General features: G+C 37.0%; 1 protein-coding gene across 1 annotated transcript in view; it reads left to right on the top strand.

Moving 5' to 3' along the window:
• The window catches only part of LOC117426137 (oxysterol-binding protein-related protein 6-like), a 60489-nt gene that overhangs the window by 33683 nt on the left and 4350 nt on the right, over positions 1-22456 (top strand). The window contains exons 5-25 of the mRNA XM_059033649.1: positions 595-687; positions 3406-3528; positions 3815-3868; positions 5139-5252; positions 5366-5527; positions 5975-6107; positions 6676-6779; positions 7506-7598; positions 9870-10038; positions 11721-11851; positions 13242-13349; positions 14741-14878; positions 15714-15795; positions 15943-16196; positions 16778-16915; positions 17741-17804; positions 18464-18542; positions 19921-20065; positions 20443-20587; positions 21401-21527; positions 21991-22113. Of these exons, the coding sequence (XP_058889632.1) occupies positions 595-687; positions 3406-3528; positions 3815-3868; positions 5139-5252; positions 5366-5527; positions 5975-6107; positions 6676-6779; positions 7506-7598; positions 9870-10038; positions 11721-11851; positions 13242-13349; positions 14741-14878; positions 15714-15795; positions 15943-16196; positions 16778-16915; positions 17741-17804; positions 18464-18542; positions 19921-20065; positions 20443-20587; positions 21401-21527; positions 21991-22113 (2579 nt within the window). The remainder of the gene's footprint in view (positions 1-594; positions 688-3405; positions 3529-3814; positions 3869-5138; positions 5253-5365; positions 5528-5974; positions 6108-6675; positions 6780-7505; positions 7599-9869; positions 10039-11720; positions 11852-13241; positions 13350-14740; positions 14879-15713; positions 15796-15942; positions 16197-16777; positions 16916-17740; positions 17805-18463; positions 18543-19920; positions 20066-20442; positions 20588-21400; positions 21528-21990; positions 22114-22456) is intronic.

Genomic DNA, 22456 nt, shown 5'->3' with positions numbered 1-22456 from the left:
CAGTTATCGAAGCTTATCAGTCAAGTGCTGATCGCCTCTTGCTTCAAGGAGATTCTGCAAGATTCTGTTGGTGTTAAATACTGATAGAATCTATTTTCATGCCTATGAAAATACTATGAATAATGGAGATATAAATAATCTTATTTGAAGGGTTTCTGGGGCTGGCTTTATGAGTCTGTTTCATGTCTGTAAATGGCCTGGGGTAATTCAAATAGCCTTTTTAATGGATTAAACACAAAGCTTAAGCTCTGTAGCGAAGGAAGCCATCAATGATATGGAACAGTTTTGTGAATATCTGGTATTCTTAAAAATACAGTTTTGTCACAATTCTGAGTGGTATGCATTGGTTGTTCCAATACAAAGCTTGACGACAGGCAATGGTAGTAATTCAGTATCAGAGCAACATAACCCAGAACCTTCATGAATGATCACAAACACTCTAAAGTAATATAGAAAATACAATACATTTCAATTTGAAGCTACTTTCATGCATTTTTAAGTAGGTGTTTCTTTTGAATTGTCTACTGTTACTGTACTAGTACATTATAGCCAACGGATTATACGTCTTTCATAACTGTTATCCAATTATTTCAGTGCACTGTGCTGTTAGAAGGAAGTGACTCTTCTGATAGTGATGTCTTTCTCAGCGATACGATGCCAGATACTGAGAGCATCTCTCTCGTGAAGGTCAGTGGTCCACACTGTAAGCTGTTTGGATGTCTCTGAATGAAATAACCTTCAGAAACTAACAGTGTGCAGGTTTTAATGCCCATGTTATAATGTAATTGTTTTGAGTGTAATCGAATGGTTTGATTTTTTTTACATATTGCTTGTGTGATGTGTTGTTTCACACTAACAATTAGAAAAAAAACAATAGTGACACCTCAAGCCTCTTGTGTGATGCCATGCCACAGGCCAGAATTGGTTATTTTTTTTTTTTAAAAAACCTCAGCCAGCAAGTGGACTTGTTAGACAAAAAGCCATTTTTCTTCCAGTGGGCCACCAAATCTGATGTGCCTACAGTGTTCATTTTCCAAGCATTATGTGCAGAAAGCTGACTTAAAAGAGGCTTCTCAGTTTGCTATCTACTGTATATTGTACGTAATCAACATTAATATATGTGTATTAACTGTAAAATTTAACAAGATTATGAAACATTGCAACTTTCTCTTAAGATCTCTTCCTGGGACTTTATTTGTGAAGCTTATTCTGTGGCACTTGTAACATATACAGTAGCAGTGCTCAGCAGTCGGCTGGCGATTGTAATGCCCAGGGGATCTCATTTCAGACAGCAAATTTAACATCCCTCACCCCTCAATTGAAGGGCCCCTGCCTTGGTATTCTTATGGATCATTTGCCCATCATAACTTAAACAAAACTACAGCCACCGCAGAACACGTTACTCACTTTTTTTTTGTAGCCTGGGAGAAGTGTTGAAAATGCGACTGTATGGGACACTAACCCTTACCTTTGGGTTCAGATCCAGCTTGTGGACTAATTTAAAATATAGTTCTCCTGGTCTCAGCCTGGCCCTGGCACTGGTCCACATGACAAAACCGCTGTCACAAAATAGAAATAGGCACAAGAGTACTCTAGGATTGTGATGACTGTGACTGCAGTGTTTGCATTCTATAGTCACAGCAGCTTGGTAATGTAATGCCTCAACTGTAGTGCTTGGTGATGCTTCAGTGCATGGATTTGTAAAGATTGTTATTCAACTGTGTTTGATATTAATGTATTATCCCTGTCTGTCTGTCCACCTGTTCATCTGTCTGGTTGTCACACTTGCATATCTGTAAATCTGTAGAGCTGCTTATCCGACTGGAAGTGTTGTACAACTTTAGAGTATCCGAATCTGAAGCATCTCTCAGTCTGTGTGTTAAACTTTTCTTGGGTTTAATGAAAGCAAATTGGTATGTTTTCCATCAGATTTGGATATAATGAATGCAGTGCATTTATAATTATTTTGTTTATTTTCACATTCTCTGAACACTGCAGCCGCTTTATTAAGCACCCTTACTCAAGATGGATGTCTCGACAATAGGTTCTTATTTAAACCATGTGCAGTATTGATCCAGTTCCTATCTAGGCTATTTTGTTAACTATTGGCTGCTATTGTTATACTGCAAGGTAGTTTTGGTTTTAAAATTGCACTGCTGTTAAAAAGGAACAACTATCCATGAACAAAATCTATACTAGAGTTCTTCAGTGTAAGCAAGTTGCAGGATATGCAGGCTTACGAAGAATACATTGCCAATAATGAAAGCCATAATTTCCAGATATTTGTAAGTCATACTTCATAACTGAAGCGCTCAATCTTAAAATGTGACTTTGAGATTATAACTCACAAAGGAATCCATGCAGCATTGCTTTATAAATGTATAAGACAGCTTTGCATAACCTACAGCTAAATAAACCTTTTAGGAATAACATTGCTTTAAGAGTGTAAAGTGGATTAAAGGATTAAACAAGACTGTAGAAAATGACTTAAAACTAATTTATTTTAGTCCACAATAGTACAATAGTGTTGGATACTGCTGCGTTAAATAAAAAATGGTTTTAATAAATAAATAAATAAATAAATCATTAGTCTACTAATGGATTTCTAATATTTCACAGACCAGCTATTCACAACAGTGAGGTGAGGCATGAATCAGCTCATCATGGGCTGTCTTTGATGGGCAGGACAGCTGCACTCATCCACATGTACATGGTCAGCAGGTTAACAGTATTTCCAAATCTCCAATCCTCTGCCTCAATAATACATTCTGTGTAAGGGCTTAAAACCGTACAACTTGATTTATATTAGATTATATTCTACATGCCATGGATGTAGGTAATGAAATTATTTTATGGTACTAAAACCTGTAATGTGTTTTTTAATTGTATAGTTATGATAACATTCTGGTTCAACAAAACATTAGCTGCTTGTGTCCACAATTGCTATATTACTGTACATGCCAGTGATACAATCAAATCTGTTGGCTGCTAATACAATGCCCTTTAGGTCATTTCTGTACTTGCCTTCGGCATAAACTCCACTGGAGGGTTATCAAAGTTTTCAGCATCCTGTATTATGTTAGACTGTCAAAGCTTATTCCTTAAGTCTGACCTATGCAGAGATCTTAAATTAGCCTACGTGAGTCAAACCATTTTTTCAGTGTTATTAATGGCAGGTTGCTACTGTACATTCATTTTCACCTCCACATGAAGAACCTTAGGAAGTAAGGGTGCTGGAATGCAGAGTAAGGAAAAGGTAATGAAGTGTAAATGCAGACGACACACATCCTTGAATGATAGATATCCTGATCATTTAAAAACATTTGAAAACCATTCTCCCCAAGACAGGCTGTCCTGCGCAGAGCTGTGAATAAATAAGTTTGAACTCTGTTGTTCTTCCGGCAGGAGGGAGACAGCTGGGAGATCGTTGAGGGCCTGAAGATTGGGCAAACAAATGTCCAGAAGCCAGAAAAACATGAAGGCTTCATGCTGAAGAAGCGAAAGTGGCCCTTGAAAGGCTGGCATAAGGTGATTTATTGTTTTGTGGTGAACCCAATACCATACCATTGTTCTATTTTGTAAGAAAATGCCTTAACAAACAGGAGCTATTTATAACATACTGTAAACATAATTGTAAGCAAGTTGACTGATTTTTTTTTTTTTTTTTTTTTCTGACTGTATTTTCCATGAATGTATTTTGTGCTGAAAAAAATGCAGAACTGTTATTCAGTAAAAAATTGAATAAAAGACAATTCTCCTAAAACAAAATGCCTCCCATGCTTTCAGTAACTGGTACCTTTCATTCTTTACACAGAGATTTTTTGTGTTGGATAACGGAATCTTGAAGTACTCCAAGTCTCCCATTGATGTAAGTCGCCTTTAATGAATGTATGGATTGTGCAGTGTTGCTGTAACCTTGCCTCTAGACCTCTGCCAGTGTGGATTCTGCTGAGTAAAGTTTAAGGAAGTCATTACACAGGGATAATTCATTAGCAGAATTAGCTCAGAGATACACTTGCACTTGTATCCATTCCAATATATTTGTTTACAAGAACTTAAAAATGATTGGCAAAACACACTTCTCTTCTGAAAAATGGAGAATGTTATTCAATTTTCTGTTGCCATTGCACTGTAAAGTCATTATCATTTACTAAAGTGGCAAACATTTTAGAACAGTAGTCAGAAATAAAGGTAAAATGGCATGCAGAGGACAAATTACAACATGAATAGAGTGTACTCTAAACAGATCACTCTACAGCATTTTCAAGTAGTATCTTGTTTATATACAGTAACAAGTGCAGTGTATTGAAAATAAATGTTTAAACCTAAGCTAAGTAGGTACGTTTGTGGCATTAATTATATATAAGTTTTGCATCAGTGTAGCAATATAGTGTAATTTGGAATGATGGCCAGTCATTCAACATTGGATTTGAATGAATGCAACATAGATTTCAAAATGAGACCCAGCAAAAAATGTATTCATTCTGTAGCGTTGAATAAAAAAAAAGGTAAAATATATTTCACACTAGATCCTTCAACACATCAAAATTATGCTGAAGCTTCATATTTTCAGTGCACAATACACCTAGAATACTGGAGATATTTTGCATCGATTATATTTTGAACAAAATTGGTTAAGCTTTGAAAGTCATAATATCTGTGAGACACCATGCAGTCAGTGCCTCCATGACTGTGGCAGATACATTTCCTGACATCATTGGTGTCACATCATACATTACAAACAACATGTTCATTCAAACCTTTCGTTAATCAGACATATGAAAATTGAATTTTACTTCGTGTCAGCCTGTTTAAATCATGTAAATTTGTGTCCTGACAAAATAGTAGATGAGAAATACGCACCCTGAAAAATAAGATTCCCTCACAGTCCTTTGTCATTAATACTCTTTTGATCAAATATGTCTAAAAATGTAAATGTACAGCAATTTAAATTTAATACAGAATCAATGGTGGAAAATAAGATTCAAGTAGCGTGTTGTTGGTTGATGCATAGATTAAAGATCAGGCATGTATATTTATATGCATTCTGGTTTCATTGAACCACTGCAATTAATAATGCAATTAATAAATATGTGGATATTACTATTCATTTGGATGCATATTTGTCTTGTCTTAAGATTCAGAAAGGCAAATTGCATGGAAGTATTGATATTGGTTTGTCGGTGATGTCAATAAAAAAGAAGGCTCGGAGAATTGACCTCGACACGGAAGAACACATCTATCATTTGAAGGTAGGTTTTGTGAATGCCGGTGCAGCTTTCTCTCCCTGAGCGATCAAGAGTGGAGTCCTTAAACAGAAAGCTGGGCAGCTCTCAGGAGACATTTTTTCATGGTTTATTTTCAGGTCAAATCCCAAGAAGTTTTTGATGCATGGGTGTCAAAGCTCCGACACCACCGCTTGTACCGGCAGAATGAAATTGTGCGATCGCCCAGAGATGCCCCTTTTCACATGTTTCCTTCACCTAATTCAGAATTGGCAACGAATGCAGCCGGATCCGAAGGAAAGGTATCTCCTTTTATTATGTTTTACTGATGTGTGACATAAAAATCTATCTTACCAAGGACAGGGATTTCGTAAACAATCCAGTGACTTCATTTTGACATGTAGGTATTACTAATGGAAAGATGTGATCCAAATGCTTACTCACTGTGATTGTAGTGTAACTATTAAAAAAAAAATCTTAGGGGAGTTTATTGCAATACTGTAGACCTTTTTCAAATTATGGAAGACAATTGATTTTGCCATAATTTCAGCTGTTTTAACATTCAACAACTTGTATCTGCACATGTGGGAGTGCTGAGGACTGTGGTATATAAAGTGATTATTAAGACATCTCACAAAGGTCAAGAGATCTCTGATTTTATTTTGATAGTTTAGATCTTGTACCCTAGTTATGATATCAGAAAGTTCAACTGTTACCTCTTTTGGTTTCACATGTTTTCTTGGTTTTAGACAAAGCCGAAAACCTTACCTTGGCAGCCTCCCATTCCCAGCACCAGTAGCTTACCTGCATCATACAGCAATGGACAAAGCAAAGTGGCTGCTTGGCTACAAGAATCTGAAGAGATGGACAAGTGTGCAGAAGGTGAGTTGTGTTCAATTTGCAGTCAGAGAGTGCAGGCTATTTGAGTTCAAGAGATTTATTCACAGTCCTGTAAAGCTGGAAATGATGGCAGTTGCTACTGAAAGCTGTTTACAAGATGAACTGTGCATTACAATAAAACTGAAAATGAACACCTTTTGTAAGTTATTCATAAGCTCGCTGGTCAGATACTTTCGAAAATCATATTTCTCTGGTTAATATATTCTGGAGCTGTTCTTTTCAAAGCGGCTGTTTTTGTAACAGCCCCCCCCCCCCCCCCCCCCTCCCTCCATCAGTTTTTACCAGTCATTTTGCATGTACAGTATATTTGATCACATTAGTAATAAACTGAATTTTTTTTTTCTGGAAGGTTATCCTATCATATTTAAAATAATCTTGGAACTTGCATAATACAAATACCAGTGGAATTATAGTTTCCCAGCAGGCAAATAGAAGCTGATGTTCAGATAGGGTAGGAGAATGCCACCTCATGTATAACTATAAAACCCTGCTTTACTTAAACCTTAAACATGTGCTCCTTTTTTTTTTTTTTTTTTTTTTTTTACTTCAGAGCTTGCAAACTGTCAGTCAGGCCTTGTGGAACTGAGCAGACTACTACAAAATCTTGAAATTCTGCAGAGGACGCAGTCTGCACCCAACTTCACTGACATGCAGGTAAAAAGAAAGAAATTGCATTACACTATACTACACTACACAGTGGGAGCTAAGTGAGTAAGCAGAATACTGTTATGAGATCTTTCATAGTAGGTTTCTGCTTCAGCCCAGGTCAGCAGGAAACAAATAAAAAGGTTTTGAGTATACATGGAAACTAGACTACTGTCTTAAAGTATCAAATCGAGATCCTTCAAGCCAGGGTACTGAGACACATTGAGGGGGTCATGCCTTTTTTCCATATATGGTATATAACTTACGCCTCCACTGCTGTCTATCTGGAAAACTGGACAAAAAGGAAAGAAAATAAAGTGCAGTTTCCCAGTTGATTATCCAACATCATTGACCCTTGTGTTGACTATGATGAAATACATTCTGAATGTTGTTTTTCTCATTTCAATTTCATATATTACCGACTACGAAGTTGTTTTATACATATTTTATGGGAGAAAAATATTTTATGGAAAAATACTAATATCTAGTGTTTCTTTTCATAAACTTATTATAGACTAGTAACACCACTAGAAATCCATTATATCCAGAAGAGCTGCTTTGGTGTTACTCAGCTTAAAATAGAGTCCCTTTTGTCATTTCATTGCAAAACATGAGATACCATTGCTTCATTAACATGCTACCAGAATGTATCTTTGTATTAGAAAAAGGCTGTTTGGCTGTTGATCTGTAACATTAACTCCTTATTGTATATTCTAATCCATTTGAACAATGTAGGCTAATTGTGTAGATATAACAAAGAAAGACAAGCGACTGAGCAGAAGATGGAGAACAAAAAGTGTCAGCAAAGATACAAAAATGCAACTTAAGGTACAGATTTTGTCCTTTATTCTCCTCAATTCTTAAATGTCTTTCTGTAAGTTCTGGGTCCCGGGCATGCTGCTAAAAATATAGTATACATGAATCATCACACTCCCCAATGATCAATTCTCCAAATAATGGAGCTGCTGGTAAAGGGTGACGATTAAGGAATTCTCTTGAGGATTTTTATATGCATTGCTTTAACCAACCAATTCATTTTGCTCAGACTCTTAACTCAGTGGATGTGTTAAGATCTTGCACTATTCATAAAACTGCTATAGCCAAGTGTCCAGAATACTTGCATACAGTTAATGTTTTCTTTGCACTCATCTTGGGAAGCATGTTTAATTTTTTTTTTTTTTTTTTTAACTTGTGGAATTATTTCAACTTATTATGCTAATAAGAGGTTAAGGTGCATACCTCTATAACCTTTACTACCTTAGAAACAGTAACTGCATTGGTGCAGTTCCGATTCTGATGTATTGTAACTTTTGTAAATTAGTCCCCTCCTGCTGGGGATGTACAGTATATTTTAGAGAACCACTTATCCTACTGTGTGGAAATGTAGAGTTAGAATCTAGTCTCTTCATGCATATGCTGTACTTACATTTGAAATGTACATGGTGAATGTAAGTCATGCAAATCTGCTCTACATCCTCTTATTTTGTACAGCCATGGTGGGGGATGTAAGTTAATAACATATTTGTTTTGGATTGTGGAAGCTATTTATTCAACCGACTGCTGACAGAAACTTATTATCTAGATAGTTCATGTTTTAGGGTTTTACGTTATTCAAATAATATAAAAGGTCTTCCTCTCTGGCACTCCTTTCCAACAGTTAATGCAAATGACAATTCCATTCTTGTGTTGAGTTTCATAACTGGTTTCGGTCACAATATGCACAAATTCATAAAGGATTTTCCCTCGGGTTAGACTCATTGAGACAACACATTTTGCTATCAGTATTGCTTAGGGGACAGCATTTAATGTGCACTATAACATCAGGCAGACTCTCAAACAATGCCATACCAGGAAGACATTACAGTAAACACTATTTATAAGCCTGACACTATTTCAATTATATAAAGTGGGGAAAGCCTTCTAAGGAGTGGATTTCATCAAAACATGCACACTGTGTCATTCAAACCTCCAGACATTGGAGTACACCCCTGAACAAACCATTCTACAGCCCCTTAATTTACAGTAAATACACACTCTTGAAAGTATGATGATTATCCCTGCGGAACATGGAAAGTATGTGGAGTATTTGTGGATTGGCCCCACTCCACCCCCTTAGTCTGACAATAGTAGCACTGCCCACTGTCCACTTAATGCATAATTCTAAGTGAATGTCATGTAATACAATCCATAATAAGTGAAAGTATTTAATTTCTTCAGGTTTTTGGTTGTTCTTTGCGACACTTGAGAGCTGTAAAAGTAAGCAACTTCCTGCTCAAAACCCTTCCAACCACCGATACAGTAAATGTAGATGTATGTGTGTAGTAGGCCATGGCTTGAGAATCAAAAGGTTGTATTTGTGTAGTAGGCCATGGTTTGAGAATCAAAGCCTTGGTAGCATGACCCCTATAATTGTGATATGGGGTTAATTTGTGCCGGATCCGGTACCTTTTTGTCTGACAGGCAAGAATTAAACAAATGATGAACTGAATGGGAGGAAAAAAGAACAATAATATACATAACACATACCAAAAAAACCTCTTTCCTGTTCCATAAATTGAATGACAAGTGTACTGTAACGATATATTTATAACGATTATTTTTATATAATGATATTTGGAAAAAGAACATGATTAACAACACTTTCAAAACTACTGTAAGTTGTGGAGCTAAGTTACTTAACAAGGCGTCAAAATGAAATGCTTCTTCCTAATAATTGAAATCTGTGAATCTATGAACTTTTGATTCTCAGCAGCCCAATGACTAGTAGATTTAGTAGTGAACGCAAAAGGCAATGAACTTTATTAACAACCCTGGATCCTGTAAAGAAAAGTAGAACACTGGGTTGCGGTAATGTAATGTCCACAATACATTTAACATTGATCTTACCTGTGTACTGGTCTGAATTCATGAACCTAGTTCTATTTGGTTGCATATCTATCCTTCAGAAACAAAATAAATGTAGGTAAGAAATTATCTAAAGAGATAATACGTATGTTAGGCTAACACATTCTGTCCTTTTTAATAAGTGCGGTTTTAATGTAATGACATGCAATGGATTATGCAACCTGTCACCTGTTCCTCTCTTTCTTTATTAAACAGATTCCTTTAAGTGCTTCAATGACCCCAGTTCGTTTGCACTCATCCAATCCCAACCTCTGTGCCGATCTAGTGGATTTTCAACCTCCTGTGAGCAGGCTTGCTGACACACTTGAGTGTGCCACAGACTACATCAAGCTGCAGGAGGAGTACTGTCTAATTGCACAGAAAGGTAACACTTTCACATTTCAAACAATACATTAAAAAAAACTACAGCAATAGTTCTAGTGGCATTGTTGCTGTAGTAACTGTAACACAGTCTTCTTACTAGTTTGTATAGAATTCTAACTACTTCAGCGCTACTGTCCCTTCCTCATTCAGTTACACATTACTGGATGAGCGGAAGAACCACAAAAACGGATCTGAGCATTTTTTAAGTTTTAATATAAAAACGTAGTGCTTCATCATGGTTTCTTAGGTTTTGCTAGGAATTTATATTAAAACCTGTGTCATTAAGGGAGAGCAAATTGCTTGCATTTCGGGATATTTAACAGTGTTGCTCTACTTCAGAATTAGTACCATGATTTCAAAAAGAGCAAGTTTGAAAAAGCTTTATTGCTAGTTTGTAACATTAGCAGTTTGTTCCTAAAATTGAGCAGGCAGTTACTGTAATAAATGTGTTTAACATTTTTGATAGCAGGTTTATGGTCACTCCTTTGAATAGTATTTACAAAAGAATGTAGAACATGCAGCAATAAGCATTAGTATCCCTGAGTGCAACCCAGATATCACCATCACCATCACCATCACTACTGCATGTCTTATTTTCTGTAAAGTAAAGTGTAACACTTTACCACACTATGTGTGTGTGTGTGTGTGTGTATGTGTGTGTGTATATATATATATATATATATATATATATATATATATATATATATATATATATATAAATACACACACATAGTGTGGTAAAGTGGCAGGCAGTCAAGGCTGGTCAAATAGGAATAGCAAACCCAGATTCAGAAACTGCAGTTTAAAGCACTTCTGTGCACTTTTTTTTAACAATTATTTGTATTGATTTTCCAATTTTTCTCCCAATTTTTGGAATGTCCAATATTCAACCTGGCTCACCGCTGCAACCCCCAAAGTAACTCGGGAGAGACGAAGACAAGCACTCGCGTTCTCCGAAACGAGTGCTGACAGCCGTCCGCTTTTTTTCGTTCTGCAAGCCAATCATGCAGCCATATTCAGAACTTACAGCGTCGGAGCACCACACAGTTCTGAATTGCATACAGGCCGGCCTGCAGGTGCCCGGCCAGCCACAGGGGTCGCTGGTGTGCGGTGAGCCAAGGACTCCCCAGCAGACCTAACCCCTATCCTGCCTGGGCAGCACTTGGCCAATATTGCGCCGCACCCTGGGAACTCCCGTCCATGGTCGGCAGTGGCATAGCTTGGATTTGAACCGGCGATCTCCAAGCTATAGGGCACTCCAGCGGAGTGCCTTTACCGGATGCGCCATTTGGGAGCCTTGTGCATTTTTATTAATTCACAAAATTCTTACCCAGCACAAACTCTAACGCAAATGAACAAAATGGAACCCAAGCTACAGCTATCCCGGTGCAGGGTAGAAAGCACAACCTGCTGCTCTCAGCCCTTCTCTCTCCATGTGCTCTTAGGCCTTAGCCTCACTATTCCTTATCCACAGGGTTTCCCTTCCCTTTATGCAAGGGCTAAGTGTGGGTGTCTCAATCAACTAATAATTATTTATTTCTTTCCTAAGATGGCTGCTTCTTGCAGCCACCTTCACCAAGATGGAGTAGGTGTTTCCTAACCCCCAGAGTCCTAAAGCCTCCAATTAGGGTCAGGAACACCTACTCTCCCACAATAGATATATTTCACTTTCTTTTCTTCCAGTCCATTCTCTGCTGAAATCTGCCTTCAATACTGTAGCAATAGAAAAGGAGAAGATAAAGCAGCTCATCTCTGAGCAGGAGCAGGCGGGCCACACTGCCCAGATTGTGACGCTGAAGAGGTCTTTATCACAGGTACTTCCTCCTTCAGTTTCATTTACACCAGTTGTTCTCAAATTGGACCATCTTTAAAGTGTAAGGTGCGAACACTGTTCAAAAAGCTTAGGAATATTACACATCTCAGGGTGCAAGATAATACAGATGAGCCATTTAAAAAACTACAATCTTCCATTGCAGTACAGAAACCTGCAGATTAAATATAACCTTCCTCATTATAATACAAGCCAGCAAAAACATATGTCTTAAGCCAGTGTATTATTTTAAATCAAATGTAGATAATAGGCTTTAAGACGATGATACATGCCTATGGGTCACAGAAGTAAGAACGCTTAGCAATTAGTCTGAAATATGCTAAGGTTAAGAAAAGGTTACATATTAAAGTTCTAGCATTAGCTATACAAGCCCGTTTCTGTGGTTGATCTTGTTGCCTCACATAGGGTTTAATGAAGCCAGAAAAGCTCATTTGTAATTCTGGTTGGTCATTATGTTTCATAAAGGCCTGATGGCTAAAATGGCAATGTAGAAATGTCTGTCAAAATAATGATGCATTCCTTCTTATATTGAAGTGTTCTTGAGAAAATAAGAATGTTTTAAATATATGTCTTGTTTCTCAAGCCAAATGTGTGCAAAAAATGTTTTGCAGTTCCATTGTTACAATGTATAAATATATATATATTTTTTCAATGTCAGTCTCTCACTGACATTTGAGACTACTAATTGGCTAATAAATCTTATTAATATAGAAAATTATGTCTCTACATTTGAGTACAACAAAATGATCAGATTTGTCTATGGGAGCACCCCGTGGCCATTTAAGAGAGAGATCTCCAGGAATCTTTATTTTATGAAAAGAAGAAACATGTTTCTGACCAAACCAAAATAATGTAGCCTGGCTTTAGTTTAATGGAGGCCAACTTTGAATGTGCCAGCAATCTACATTCTGAAAATGGCTTAAGGCTAAAGCCAAGTAATAAGGGCCTAAATCTGTAAAGATTGTGGGAACAGTTCTGTTGTGTAATTAAGAAAAGTTCAGCGAAGCCACACTCATTAACTTTTGCCAAGTGAGGCTTCAGATAATCAAATGTTATTTAATTTGCGTTTTTAGGTGAATTGGCATTGTTCCTTCATGTTAAATCAATACTGTTTCTTTGTCTCATTCATACAGATAGATTTCTTCTTAACAATACCCTCGGCCTTACACATTTTATTATCTATCCTGCAACTCTATACTGTAAGCCTCACAAAGAACTACTAGAACGACAAAATAAAATACAGGATTGGACAAAAAACAGGCTTATATGCACACTGGTTTACCAGTACAGTGATTAATAATAAACTGCTCATTTGTAACATAAACAGAACAAAACTTTTTCAAACTGTTTTATTGTGTTGCTGTTTGTTTCAGGCTCTGACACAGAATGCTGAACTGATGACTCGTCTTCACCGAATACACTCAGAATCGGTTCTGTCTGAGCAGGTTGTCAGTGTAAATATCATCCCCAGCACTGACGAGGTAGGATTCTGATCATGCATAATCTGTCTCGCAAAATATTGGCTCGTAAAAAGAAAGCAAAGCGTATAAATAAGGCAGAATAACTAAATACTGTACTAACATGAAGACTTTTAAAGGCAGTGATAGCCGATTGATATGTTGTGATGGAGTCAGTAACAGTCACCTCATGCTTTTCTGAAATGTGTACCTGCAACCCGGGAGGGCATCTGAAAGTGATTATCCTTATGAAAAGGCAAGTCTGTTATCATGTATTTCTATACAATCCCTACACCGCAATACACATAATAATAATAAAAAACACAATGTTTTACTTGTGTAATTGCCTTGAAAGCTTCACTCCTTTTCATACTCTGACTCTGTTTTTTGCTTTTAAACACTCATACAGATAGAAGCATGAATAAACAAAAACACAAAGGGACATTTCTGTTTGCCATTCCTACAAAGGACATCAACATTGGGTTTAGGCTGGGCAGAGATGGCTATGTGGCTTCACTGATTTAAAACTAACAAAAAAAATGTATGTGAAGTCCTTTTACCGAACAGTTCACTATTGGCTACCGTCCAATTTCTTGTTAGCTGCTGTGCTGGGCAATCAGACAGAAACCCAGACATGTGTATCCCCTGCTTATCAGCAGATGCTGGAGATTTCCAGCAGGGATTTGTTGTATTTATTTTAATTACTTCTAGTTGGAAGAAACCAAGTAGTTGACCTTTTATAAGGTTTCTCTGAGTTGTTTTTACGTAAATCAGTCACTGAAAATTAACTTGTTATAGAGCTTTGAAACTCCTTTCTTTAGTGTGATTTATAGTTGTCTTTCCCAAGGGAAATCTGTGACATTGACTTTCTGAAATCAAGCCACTTTTCAGAGCAAACCTTGAAGGGGTTCCAAAGTTACTCACAATGAAGCTACATTTTATTCCAGACTCTCATAACGGCTATATGGTGCAGTACTGCTGTATTGTGTAAGGTAGTTAATATGATTAAAATAATTTCCAGGCTAATGAATCTGGAGTGATGACAGATAGTTGTCCTTATCAATAAATATATTAGTAGCACACATACAAAAATAGATAATTCCTAAAAGTGTTGCTGTACTCCTTAGGGTGCATTACACAGCAGGATAGAAGTACAATAGCATTTTCCACAAGAAATGTCAGCCTGCTATATGAAGTTGAAACAGATGATATAAATTAAAAGGCAGCTGAGGATATTGATTTGTGTTTAGATGAAACTCAATGCCTCCTAGAAATGACTTCTTTCTACACATTAAAAAGGCGTCTGGTTGCAATACTCTGAATCAGATTGGCAAGCAAGTTAGAATCTGTATTCCTGCCAATGCTGTAAGTGGTAAATAACTCATCAAGCATGTTTTGTTCTGTTTGGTCTCCAGCCCAATGAACAGATCCATGTCAGCCTCCCACTGACACAGCAAGCCTCCAACGAGAGCAGGCTGTCCATGTCAGAATCCGTTTCGGAATTCTTTGATGCCCAAGAAGTGCTGTTATCAGCAAGCTCATCAGAGAATGAGGTGAGGGAGGGAGGGAGGGAGGGAGGGTGCGGACCACCACTGGAATTCCAGATAAAACACTAGTGATGGCTCACATGTGCTTCAGTTAGTCTGCCGTTAATTAGAATTATGTGGTGAACCAAGATAACGCAAAATAGAATTTAAAGAATAACTGTTTATAAATCTCTTTTCCATTTGTATAAGGGTTAAGTCGGTGGCAGCAATTTCAGTGTACTCTGCTGGAGGTCAACAGTATCTCAAAAGGTTGTCCATAATTGTTTTCTTAGTCATGTACAGAAAAGTCATGTAGTTTGCATTTCTTTATCTATCTATGCTTGGAAATATTACACACCCATCACTTGTTCCTCAGGCTTGGTTGAATCAACCAGTTAAATGTTATGCAGTATAGCAAGACAGCAACAGTCTCTTGGAACTCTATGGGGTCTATTTTAATGGTCTAAACAATGTCTAAAGCTAAATCTAAATACCGCATTACACTCTATAATAACCCAGTGGTGATTTATACATCCACTTATTAACATAATTAAAACCTACAATAAAAAGAGTAAAATGAGGGTTGCGACAATTCAAAAATATCAGGTTTATAAATTTTAGGGTAATGGTATTAAGGTCTGTTTAGGCCATAAAAATAGACATTGATGTTGCAAACTAAGTTCATTTTATTTAGATGTAGATGTTTCTGTCACTTTAACGTTTGAATCTAGTGGCTAGGAAATACAATTTTAGCTATAACTTAATGTAAAGTGCACTACAGGGATTATTTAATTTGTTATCAAAGATAAAGGCTACATTTCTGGGGTTCATTAGTAATACAGCTCTTTATTTCTCTCTTTAGGGATCAGATGATGAATCATATGTCAGTGATGTCAGTGACAACTTTTCAGAGGACAATGCCAGCGTTGCAGATAACAGGCCAAGTATGTGTTACATAGCCTTACAGATTTTTGGAACTTGGTACTACTGTAACAGAAACATTTATTGAGTATCTGTTTTTTTCAACCACAAAAATATATATATATGTTTTTAAAGCAAGTTGTGTGTTTCTGCTTGTGCTTTGTTTGCAGTACCAAACGGTGGCCTAGCCGGGGGTGGATTCCGCAATGGCCGGCGCACGTGCCTCCCTGCCCCCTCTCCAGATACCAGCAACATAAACCTGTGGAACATCCTGAGGAACAACATTGGCAAGGACCTGTCCAAGGTGTCCATGCCAGTGGAGCTAAATGAGCCTCTCAACACCCTCCAGCATCTCTGTGAGGAGCTGGAATACACAGAGCTGCTGGACAAGGCTGCTGAGACGGAGGATCCGTATGAGCGCATGGTAAGCGACCTGCCGCCATACGTTGGTTTCTTGGAAGCACAGAAAACACTCAATCAAATTGCGCTGACTTGTAGTTCCTCAGTATTCCAAACCATCAGCTCTTTACTAAACGTGCGTTGTTAAATCCAGAGTGTGGAACAACAAGTGTATGTTTGGTTTCAATTCCCTAGAACAGCCTCCCCCTTGAAATCATGAAACGAATCAAGGGTAGACCTTAAGTTTTAGGGTTGATGTTTTAATGTTTGTTTTCTTAAGGCCTGGGTATCGTTTTTTATACAGTTCACCTAATGCAGCAAAATATTTGCACTATCGGCATACTTTCTTTTGTCACTACTATTTATTTATCTAGACACACACACCTAACCTACATTACAGTTGATCATTTTCTCTGTGGATTTTACTAAAAGAGATACTAAAAACTAGTTTCATAGTAATGTATAGTACATTTTACATTCAACGTTGCCTTAGTGTGAATTAATTCACTTTGCGAAATACAAAATAAATACACTTTAATGTAAATTACCATGTTTACTGTAATAAACCACAGAACATTACAGATTCTGTTTCTCCTTATTTTTCAGATCCTTATTGCTGCTTTCGCAGTTTCCGGATATTCTTCGACATACTACAGAGCAGGCAGTAAACCTTTTAACCCTGTTCTTGGAGAGACCTATGAATGTATAAGGGAAGATAAGGGTTTGTGCTTTTTTGCAGAGCAGGTATGTACTAACTGGTATAAGAAATTGTAATTATTAGGAAAGACATGTGACATCATTAAAGTACAAATTATCCTGGGTTTTGCCACATTAATAATTTATTTTCATATTTCAAGGAAAGTCTTCCTATATTATTTTTTTGGTAACGATCCTCACTATACATAAATAACTTTATGTATATTACAATATGTTTACCTCTATTCTACATCCTTTGAAACACCCTTACAAATGCACTACCAGAGTCCTGCATTGCAAGTTCAACTCTTTATCACATCATGTTTTATTTCACATTGAAACCACTTCAGCTTTCTATAATGCTCCCACCATTCTCCTTTTTCAAGCTGGGGAAGTTCAGCAGCTCAGTGCTTTGCTCCGCTTGTGTTTCTCATGAACAATACTGTTAGTTGCTGTCATGCAGGGCGATTGAAGCTAAGAGCTAGCTCACTTATCTTAAGTTGTATTATCGAAGACTAGCTCATTAGATAGCTTTAGACCGAGATCTTGTTTGTTCATTCTTTCTTTTGCATTGTCAGCTACAATAATCTAAGTGCCTAAAATGAAGTTGTCTGAAAAGCAGCAGCTGTGATTAGTTTGAGCATTTGTTTAGGTCACATTGCCTTTTGCAACAGAAGTACAGTGAATACTCTGGAAGCTTGACTAACTCACCAAGGTCTGCAGTGTTTTAGTTTACACTGCTGCAATATGAGTATTTTGCTCATATAGTGTAACGGAATGGAAATTAAAGATTTATATTAATTAGTTTACTGTACGTATTATAATATACAATTCTTCAGTTCTTTAAGCACATTCCTGCTGTACATTTTGTAGGTTAGCCACCACCCACCCATCTCAGCATGCCACTGTGAATCCAAGAAATTTACTTTTTGGCAAGGTAAGAATTTTAGTCATTCTCAAAATTGCACACAGTGGAACTTTGGTATGAGCCATGGTTCTATGTATACGTTATATATTTGGCATTGTAAAATGAACATCTCAAAAAAATATTTGCCAACAATTTGTGACAAATGGCTTGCTTTTGTTTCTCAAGAGATTTATACAGCTGTTAACTGATGACACCCTGGCCTAAGGTTACTATACCATAATGTGCAGATCCTGACTTCATCTATTTTCCACATTTTATTGAGCACTTCAGGTGTCTTTAAAAAGGTACAGAATAATTAAATCATGGCTCAGTGAAACATTACTACTCAATAAAGTAGTATGTGTGCTTTAACAGGGCTTCTGTAGCTGGTTAACTGCTCCTACTTATTAGATCAAATGGCAAAGGACATTGGTTACTCCGGTAAAGGCATTTGACTGCAAATCAATCTTAACTGTATTAGCACAGTAGTGTGTGTTATTAAGCGAATACCTGGGAAGTAGGACTGAATACATAGACGACATTTCCCACTTGAAAAACTTGATACTTAATGAAACTTAATATGACACTTAATATAAAAGGGGATTAAAAGCATGTATAGTAAAGGCCACAGCATTCCTGCATGGAATTCAGAATGTCTCTGGGATTCTTAAGCACATTGCTTCTTTTAGATATCAGATGGAAAAATAAGTTCTGGGGGAAATCCATGGAAATACTCCCCATAGGAATCGTGAATGTCGCACTTCCAAAGTAAGTTATTATTTTTTTATATTATTACTAGGAAAAATATTGCTTCTTGACACAGCTTTGTAATAAATACTGTAGAAGCATTGCAGCAGAATATAGTGACTAAATCTTAGATAAAACAGACCTTGTATACATGATGTTCTTTTCTATCTGTAACTGTTTGCAGTACCCAATGCAATGTTAACCTCTAACATGTCCTTCCTGAAAATAAGACTTCAATAAATTACCAATTTCTTTCAACAAGTAGTATAAACTGAGCTGTTTGATTTTATATATATATATATAGTTATTAAGAATCTTTTAACCCTTAGCGGTCCATTTATTCAGCGCATCAGGTCCAATTTATTTTCACAAGCGCAGTTTATTTTAGACGCGCTGTTTAAAAGTATTTTTTTTTCACAGTAAAACATGTTTCAAAGGCACTGCATATCAACAAGACACTGAGTACTGCATCTCCAGCCCCACCCCACCCCTTTTTCGCTGTGTCTTTCACATACCTCTACATAGTAGTGCATACCGATAAATCATCTCCTGATCACTCGTTTTATCACCAAACTCCTCAATAATGCGATCCAAATCATCATTTTATTACTATAACATCTAAAAAAAACTGCACATGTCTGTGATATTCTTTGATCGCTGGATGCAGAAGCAGCTATCTTGTTTGTTTGTTTATGTCGGGGCTATCTGATTTCATGAGATACGCCCCCTTTTTTCTTCGGCTTCTCTTGGTTCCTATCGGTATCACTCGGCCATTGAATGGTTTTCTCGGCTTTTTCCGGAGAAAAAACGACTAGAGATCAGTTTTTTACGTCTTTTTGATGATGTCGGAAAGGGTCCGACATTTGACCGGAAAGGGAAAATTGCAATGTCAGACCAGGTCCGACATAGGGCCGCAAAGTTAAAGAACAACAGTTGCTATTATGCCACCCTTTTCATCTGGCAGCTTGGCAAGGGCCAAGGGCTATTTCAGTGCAGAGCTCTAAGTAAGATCCCATAATGAATATGTATGTCACTGCAGTCAGGCTAATAAGATCTTACCTAGTGCTTTATTTTTCTTAGCAGGCTGCCTGAATCAGGCTTCAGATACTACAGTTTAATTTCTCTAGAGATTTCAACCACTGATTCGATAAACAATCCATAAAATAACAGATTTGTTATTTACCCAGATGTGAGGTACTCTGAGACACTTCGTCTTAGTTACATGCAGTACATAAAATGTGCTATGATATGTGTATGTCATTAAATCTTGGGCTCTATTGCTGCGTGTATTTCTTTATTTTATAAAAGGGTGTAGGTTCTAAAATCTAGATAATCACAGAAAGCATCAGCTGTAGTGAAAAATGGCTGTATTTTTTTTTACTTCAATACTTTTGTACAGGTATGGCGATCACTATGAATGGAACAAAGTCACTACCTGCATACACAACATCCTCAGCGGTAGAAGATGGATAGAACATTATGGAGAAATAACAATAAGAAATACGAAAAGCAGCCTGTGTATTTGTAAACTCACTTTCGTTAAGGTAAGAAGTGCATAAGAAACATGTTGGAAAGCCTCCTATGAAAGATACAATTAAGGTATTTGCTGTATACAATAAATACTACTTTCAAGCAATATTAAAACAAAGGTGAAACATAACAATGAGGTCAAATCGCAACAGACAGTTTAGCTTTTTTAATTGTGCCTAGGGATTTCAGCAGTAGTAATATATATATAATATATTATTCCAGGTTGTGTTTCAATAATAATGTTGCTGAGGTTTTTTTTTTTACAGCGTAATACTAGGATTGTGAAAAGATAATTAGGTTTTCTAGATCTTTTTACTGACATGCATACACAAGGGGTATTATCTACAGTCATTGTAAGCTGCACTCCTCATTGTGCCAATGAAATGTTTAGGGAAACTACTGGAGTTCAAGCGTGAATGAAGTCCAAGGTTTTGTGATGGACCAGGAAGGGAAGGTGGTGCATCGGCTGTTTGGGAAGTGGCATGAAGGGCTATACTGTGGCGTTGCACCTTCTGCAAAATGTATATGGAGGCCAGGTAAGAGTTCATCAGCGTTAACTTAATCTTTAAATAGCAATATTGACATCTAATAATGAAGGTACACGATTTTGGGCACCATATTGTTTTTTGTTTTCATTTAAGTACCTGTAGATTGTCCATTTCTTAAAATCATGAATGTTTCACATATTCTTTGTAAACTGAACAATATAAACAGTCCAATTGTTCTGGGAAATTTGGGGAATATGAATCCACTTCCCTCCAAACGAATCAGTTTTATAATGTACAAATCTGAGCTAGATATCGGGCAATATCCTCATGTTTGCTGCACAATATTTATGAAGGTGTCACACCAGCATGATGTAAAAGGCAGTGTAGTTACTGGATCCAAAACCTTTGTATAGTCCCGGTGGGCAAAACTGAGACAATAAACTCCCGTGTGTGGATTCTATGTGCTTTCAGTATTAATACTGCTAATGAAGTGTCATGTGGAGTGCAGGCTACAAGCTTAGAATACAGGCCTTATGGTAAAGAGTAACCTACACATACAATAGTGACATTGGAAATGGTGCATGGCACTTTATGAACATATATTAAAAAGTTCTAGTGTCTGGTGCACCTACTTAAACTGAACACAATATATTAAACAGCTGGAAGCAACAAATTACAGGTTACTGCTGCTTTTCTTTATTATTCACAACAGATAAAGATTTTCAGTACATTCATTTTCAAACCATGGAATCTATATACAGTACTTTACTCCAAAGTATTTTAACAGCACTGTTTACTGAGTTGAGAAAGCTTTGTGAATGCCCCATCAGTACAGTAAATGGGTTTCATGTTGTTTCGCAGGCTCCATGCCAACGGATTACGAGATGTATTACGGCTTCACAAGATTTGCTATAGAACTTAATGAGCTGTGCCCGACGATTAAAGATCTTATTCCTCCAACCGACGCTCGTTTTAGACCGGATCAGAGGCAAGAACCATGTTTTTTTGTTTTTTTTTTGTTTCAGAAACTGCTCATCTTTTGTTGATAGGTTTGCATTTGTGACCCAATACAAACTGTAATATGTATTCTGTATTTCACTATTTGTCAGCAGCTCTGCTTTTTTGTTTTTTTTAAGAAATGCACCAAGATGTAATGGTACCTTGCTGTATGTATTAGTCAGTTGTTTCTCCTGTTTTCAGATATTAGCGTTTAAAGAATTTACAGGGATCCTCTGAAGCAACATCACATACATGTGCAATACCTCCCCCTACTGGCTACTTTCATGTGTGACCATATTTTGTTTTTAAATAAGCATTGTTTTTAACACCTAATTAATTCAATCATATTTAGTGAAATGTGTTTTATACAGGCTCATTTAGGAAACTCTTTCTTTTAATAATGATGATTTTGCTTCTGTTTTGCACATTGTGGTGTGTCTAATTCTGTCCAGATTTCTTGAAGAAGGGAATGTAGAAGCTGCAACCAATGAAAAGCAAAGGATAGAGGATCTGCAGAGATCAAGGAGAAGATGCATAGAGGAAAACAATATCGAGTATCAACCACGTTTTTTCAAGTAAGTGAAGGAGCACATACCTCACGCATGGTGCACATTAGCATAAACAACTTCTTATTGAGAGGTCATGAAGCGTATCAAACTGTGTCTGTGATTGAAGCTCAAGTTTAAAATGAGCACTCCATGGCTGACTGCCTGCTTGTACAGAGGGCAAATAAATGTGGAAACTCAGCTGTCAAGATGCAATCTGATTGTTCACACTGACAAGCACTCATGTGACCATAGCTGATCAAGACTACTTACTTTTTAGGGGTACAGTCTCAAGTACAATATTACAGAGATATTGCAAATTCAACAAAGTAGATCATATAATGATTGGAAATCATACTTGACTGTATATAAT

This window comes from Acipenser ruthenus, chromosome 11, assembly GCF_902713425.1.
Source record: "Acipenser ruthenus chromosome 11, fAciRut3.2 maternal haplotype, whole genome shotgun sequence".
NCBI classification, from domain to species: domain Eukaryota; kingdom Metazoa; phylum Chordata; class Actinopteri; order Acipenseriformes; family Acipenseridae; genus Acipenser; species Acipenser ruthenus.
The sequence above is the reverse complement of the archived record's forward strand: the minus strand, read 5'-3'. Positions and strand labels throughout refer to the sequence as shown.